This window comes from Corvus brachyrhynchos, unplaced genomic scaffold (assembly GCF_000691975.1).
Source record: "Corvus brachyrhynchos isolate BGI_N302 unplaced genomic scaffold, ASM69197v1 scaffold52, whole genome shotgun sequence".
Taxonomy (NCBI): domain Eukaryota; kingdom Metazoa; phylum Chordata; class Aves; order Passeriformes; family Corvidae; genus Corvus; species Corvus brachyrhynchos.
This window is the reverse complement of record NW_008237221.1, coordinates 929,579-934,882: the sequence shown is the minus strand read 5'-3', so window position 1 is coordinate 934,882 and position 5,304 is coordinate 929,579. Positions and strand designations below refer to the sequence as shown.

General features: G+C 47.6%; 1 protein-coding gene across 1 annotated transcript; it reads right to left on the bottom strand.

The window, feature by feature from the left end:
• Window positions 1-1,179: 1,179 nt before the first annotated feature.
• HTR5A (5-hydroxytryptamine receptor 5A) lies at window positions 1,180-5,297 on the bottom strand. Its single transcript, XM_008629669.2, has 2 exons — window positions 4,530-5,297; window positions 1,180-3,579 (listed from the first exon to the last, which is right to left on the bottom strand). Exons 1-2 carry the CDS (start codon window positions 5,265-5,267, stop codon window positions 3,247-3,249), a joined length of 1,071 nt encoding a protein of 356 aa, XP_008627891.1. The 5' UTR covers window positions 5,268-5,297; the 3' UTR covers window positions 1,180-3,246.
• Between the last annotated feature and the right edge of the window lie 7 nt (window positions 5,298-5,304).

Genomic DNA, 5,304 nt, shown 5'->3' with positions numbered 1-5,304 from the left:
TTCCACCTTCCTGGTACATGATAAACATTTAGTAATTAATCCTCACAAAGCCTCAGTGAGGCAGATCTCTTCACACCACTGATTCTGTGTATAAATGGGAACAAGAAGGTACAAGATGCTTCCTTTGAAGCTGTGGTTGCCTATGTCTTCAAACATGATTTGCATCTCTGGGAGCCCACTCAGCATCTGTGTTTGAATAATGAGAGGTTTGTAAAAAGCCTCGGAGTCCAGATCAGATGTCCAGGTTTCTTTGTGCCACCTCCCTGTGCTGAGGTCTTTGTGGCATGTTTCAATATGATTCTGTAGTGCAACCTCCAGAGTAATGATATTTTCCCTGCCTGGTCATATTGCATTGCAGGAATGATCTTCAGAAAAGAAGTGTTACCTAACCATGGTGTTAGGTCTCAAGTATGAGCTGTGGGAATTGTCCAACAAAAAAGCTGCTATTTTTGTCAAGATTTAAAAGAACAAATCTTATGACCAACTGGAAGCTGTTTTTTTTGCAGAAAATGATTGTATTAGATGTGGCCTGTCAACTAAATGTGAATGTAATTTACACCAGGACGGTGGACTACTCCTGACTACAGGCAAATTAGAACTATCTAGTGTCACTTTAAAATTATCTCCTATCTCCCTGTCACTGTTTAAGGCACAGCATGAGCCCACACAGGGTGTAACGAAAGGCAGCTTCACCCCTGCACCAAACGGCAGCAAAAGTAGGGAAATTTCCCACTGATCTCGGTTTAACTTTTGTCTGCTTACAGTGGACATTAATTTGAGCTTGCAGCTGATTCCACAGCCTGCACAAGGACCCCACACAACAGAGACAGAGAATCTGCAATACCCATCAAAAAGCAAATAAAAATGGCATGCACACAGCTGGGACTGACAGAGGGTTGTGCAGACATGGTGTTAGGTGTGAAAATGGGGAACTAAGGTCCAACTTCCCAGGTAATCCCTGCTTTAAAGTGTTTAAAGTGTCACTCTGGGGGCCTAAGAAATAGTCACCTATTTTCAGGCACCATCAAGTTTAGCTGAAGTTCTGGCGTGAAAAAGGAAGCATTTTTTCCAAGTCATTTTTGGCTAAACAACCCTTGGCACAACAAAAGCAGTAGTTCCCAAATGGAACAACTCAGCATCAATTATGGACTGTCCAGAGAAAGCAGCACAGTCTTTATATACTCAGCAAAAAAAAGCAGCTCAAGAGTTTATTACAATTTTTGATACATCAGAGATCTCACTAGTAGTATTTTAAAATATGTAACAAAGAGAGAAAATGCTCTTTACTAGTTGTAAAGATTGGCACATGGTTAGGGCAGGTCAGAGCCTCTTTCACGGGAGTTAGAAGATTACTCACATCCCACCCATCTTCTCCTTGAATTAATTAACATGAAAACTATGCTTTCATGAGACAAGACATGCCACATAAAAATCTGATTCATTTGAAATCACTAAAAAATTGTCCATTGCTTTCAGTGAGGGCAGGTTTTTACCTAGTATTTCTAACAGACTTTCATAAGATAGTGTTAAGGAAGATCTCAAGGGCCATCCTATTTCTCCTCCTGCCACAAGGCAGGATCGACCATGTCCCTGTCAGTGCTAATGGATGTTTGTCTAACTGGTCCTTAAAGTGCTGCAACACTAGAGAGCACCTTGACCTCTGCTTCCATTTTCACCTGTCCAGGGACAGCAAAAGAAAAAAGGGCTTTTATTGCCAACTCTGCCAGGATTTTTGACTGGTTTAAAGGACCAGTGACAATTTTAACATCTGATGTCTCACAGTCTACTAAAGATAGAAATCAATACTACCCACCCTCAGGGAGCTTTACCATGATTAATTGACATCTTTCCATTTTATCTCTTCTTGAGATATCTGACATGAAATCAGGTCGTTCTGATTTCCATCTTGTCTTTTTTTCCACCATTTCAGTTCTGGTCTGATTTCAGTGGCTGCCCCTAACTAAGTTAAAACGAATGCTTTCCTTTACCTGCAGACCTGCCAGTCTTTCAGCAGCGCAGTATAAAGTGTGTAACTCTAATTCTAGGAGTGAAATACCAACACTATAATTAAGTTGGCAATGTGGAAAGGCAGGGAGGCAAAAGAGCAGTAACAACCATGGGGGATGGAGCCTTAGAGGGGCAGGAAGAGAAGGACAGGTGGGCAGAAAAAGAAATATTCAAGTCTGGTCCTTGCAGAAGAGAAGCTCCATGGTTTGATTACGCTTCCAGAAAGAAACATCACCTGTCATTAACTGCCCTCTGCCTGCAACCCAGTGCTCATGGAAACAAAGGGGGGTCTTTGCTTTGGTTTCAAGTTCTGGATTGCACTCAGAAACAGTAAAACACAGTTCCTCATTGACAAGCAACTTGAAATACACCCCTTGCATCCCCTGAAACTAGAGGAAACCTGCCCACAGCTGCTCAAAACACATTTATGTTCTAAAATGGGAAACAACAGGCACAAAGATTAGCATTTACAGCTGGTATTTCTAAACATAAAGGTCTGAGGCAGATGCTCACATGTAGCAGTCAGGGAACGAGAGGCGAGTTTCCCATGCATTCTCTCTCATTCCAGGGTACACCATGCATTCAGCTTTCACAATAAGTATTTTTCTTTAAAACAAACGTGCTACATAGAATCCAAAAGCAAATAGACACAATTTGCTGTTCATAAAGTATGTGAGAAAAGGCTTGGTACTTGTAGCCTGCACTTAACCCTTACCAAGGGTGTTATTTCCCAAAAATAAAGACTTTGCAGTCTTTACCAGTGAAAGACAAGACAAATCACATTTTCAGCCAAGCCATAAAATATCTACTCTCATATGTAATCACAAAACCTCCTGATGTTATAGGGTCCCAGCTTTGCTGGACAAAGCTGATTACTGCTGTGAGACACCAGCAGTGGCCAAACCAATGTTTCTTTGCCAGTGGACTCCTCTGCACCTTTGGTGCTACCAAACAGAGTGTCACTGGGGAGGCAGGAGGAACACAGCGGGGCACTGGAGCGAGGATGCCAGGCTGCTGGCAGGAGAAGCCCTTACATGCTACTCGCAGGAAAAATAGCAGCTGAGAGGCTGGGATGTAGAGCCTGCTGAGGGACTGGGACTGTTGCTGGGACATACGACCCATGGCGATGCGTTTTTAGCATCATCTCGGTATCTGTGGCTTTGAACTTCCTCAGGAATTTGGTAGAAAACACTGACACTTGAAATCAGCTTCCTGGGGCAGCAGGAAAGCTTTTTCTGTTCACTGCTGCCTAAAGAATAGGTTCCTGAAGGCATTGTTGTAGTTTTTGTTGAAAGCAGTGTAGATGAGTGGATTAAAAAAGGAATTTGAATAGCCCAGCCATAGAAAAATGCTCTTCCAAACGGGTGGGATGTTGTACGAGCAGAGTGGGCTGATGAGCTCTGTGATGAAGAAGGGGATCCAGCAGAGCACGAAGACCCCAATAAGGATGCCCACCATCAGGGCAGCTTTCTTTTCCTTCTGCTCTCTCCACGTGTCTCCGTCCGTCTGGAACGTAACAGTGGCGTGACGGACAGTGAAGACCATCTGTGGCTGCTGGGCAGCTTCTTTTACCTGCCAAACACAAACACAAATTGCACCATATGTACTCCAGTCAGGTGATCCCACACAGCAGGTACAGAGCCAAACAATGCCAGCGAGGGCCAAGGCTCCAGGGGAAACACAGGCTATCCACGTCACGCTCTAACTGAAAGGAAGGTGGCTGTATGACCTCCTCTGGGTGATGGAGACTAATTAAAGTGAGATTAGAAACTAGAGAGAGTACTGAGGGTACATGGGGTTGCTCACACAGCAGCACAATAAGATTATTTCCCCACTTACAATCTGATCAGCAGAACAGGCACACACCCACATGCCGTGCACAGAAGTCTGCTTACTTTCTCTAAACCCATTGCGTTTAAGAGTTCTTGGCAGGAGAGGAAAGAAAATTAGCACACATTTGCTTCCTCCCGGCAAGAAATCTTTACAGTGCAGAGTCACCGTGCCTGGGATGAACTGACACAATGCAGTCACAATTAGGAAAGATTTCCAAGGACATTCTGCACGTGTTTTCTGTCTGGGTAAATTCACAGTGTTCCCAAAGCCACAGCTCTGGTTGCCAGGGTATTATCCCCAGCAGACACAGCACCCCATCCATCCACCCTCCCCTTGCCTCCCCATGGGAGGGATGGTGACCCTTTACTCATGCCGGTGAGCACTGATTCAGCATTCCACGGGGGGACATCTGTGAGTCACCGCTCGCCCACGTGGAGCTCAGGCTCACAATCTGCCCAAAGTTACTTTAGCTACACCTTGAGTGCTCACAGCTGGGGGCTCAGAAGGAGCCAACAGCCTGGGTTTGCAAGCTTTGCTGTCTGCTTTCCCTTGGAAGTCTCCAGGGTCCACAGGGCTTTGGTGGATCACTGTTCACTTGCACATTTTTGGTCTAGGTTTCCCCCACTTCTGGCAAAGGCTTGCCTGCTGCCAGCGCTTGACCCCAGCCAAACACAACCAAGCTGACCTACCTCCAGTGCTTCTGGTGTAATGGGGGTGATGGAGTTGCTCTTGCGAGATCCGATTCGAAACTTGGCAGCCTTGTAGATCTTCCAGTACACAAAGAGCACCACGCAGAGGGGTAGGTAGAAGGCCCCAAAGGTGGAGAAGATGGTGTAGGAAGGCTCGTGGCTGACTTGGCACTCTTCACTGTCCTCTGAGTAAGTTTCTCCCCAGCCAAAGAGCAGTGGAGCCAGAGAGATAAAGGCAGAGAGTGCCCAGGTGAGGGCAATCATGATGTTGGAGATGCGGCGCCGGGTGCGGAGCGTGTACTCCAGGTGGCGGGTGATGGACCAGTAGCGGTCGAGGGCAATGGCCGTGACATTCCAGATGCTAGCAGTGCAGCAGAGCACATCGAAGGAGATCCACACCTGGCAGAGCGACCGGCCCAGCCGCCACCGCCGCCCGGACAACTCGTGCACCAAGCTGAGGGGCATGACGAGGGCTGCTACCATCACGTCGGAGATGGCCATGGAGGCCGCCAGGTTGTGGGGTACCCGGTGGAAACTGCGCACGCGGAGGATGGTGGCCAGGACCAGCCCGTTCCAGAGGAACGTGGCCACCACCAGCATGGCCAACAGGGTGAGGACCAACACGCTGAAGACGGAGAGATGGGCCTGGCCGCCTTCGGGGCCGGCGGAGGACCCGCTCCTGTTGCCGGTGTCCGGCGCCGTATCGGCGGAGCAGCTGAGGTTGAGCGGGCTCTCCATGCCGGGGCTGCGGGGCTGCTCCGGGCTGCTCCGGGCT

What these genes read in the sequence shown, in the direction of transcription:
- HTR5A (XM_008629669.2), bottom strand. Translation starts at nt 5,267, where the DNA reads ATGGAGAGCCCGCTCAACCTCAGCTGCTCCGCCGATACGGCGCCGGAC. An exon ending in TTACACCAGAAGCACTGGAG is followed by an intron (nt 3,580 to 4,529) that starts GTAGGTCAGCTT and finishes TGTGTTTGGCAG; the next exon opens with GTAAAAGAAGCTGCCCAGCA.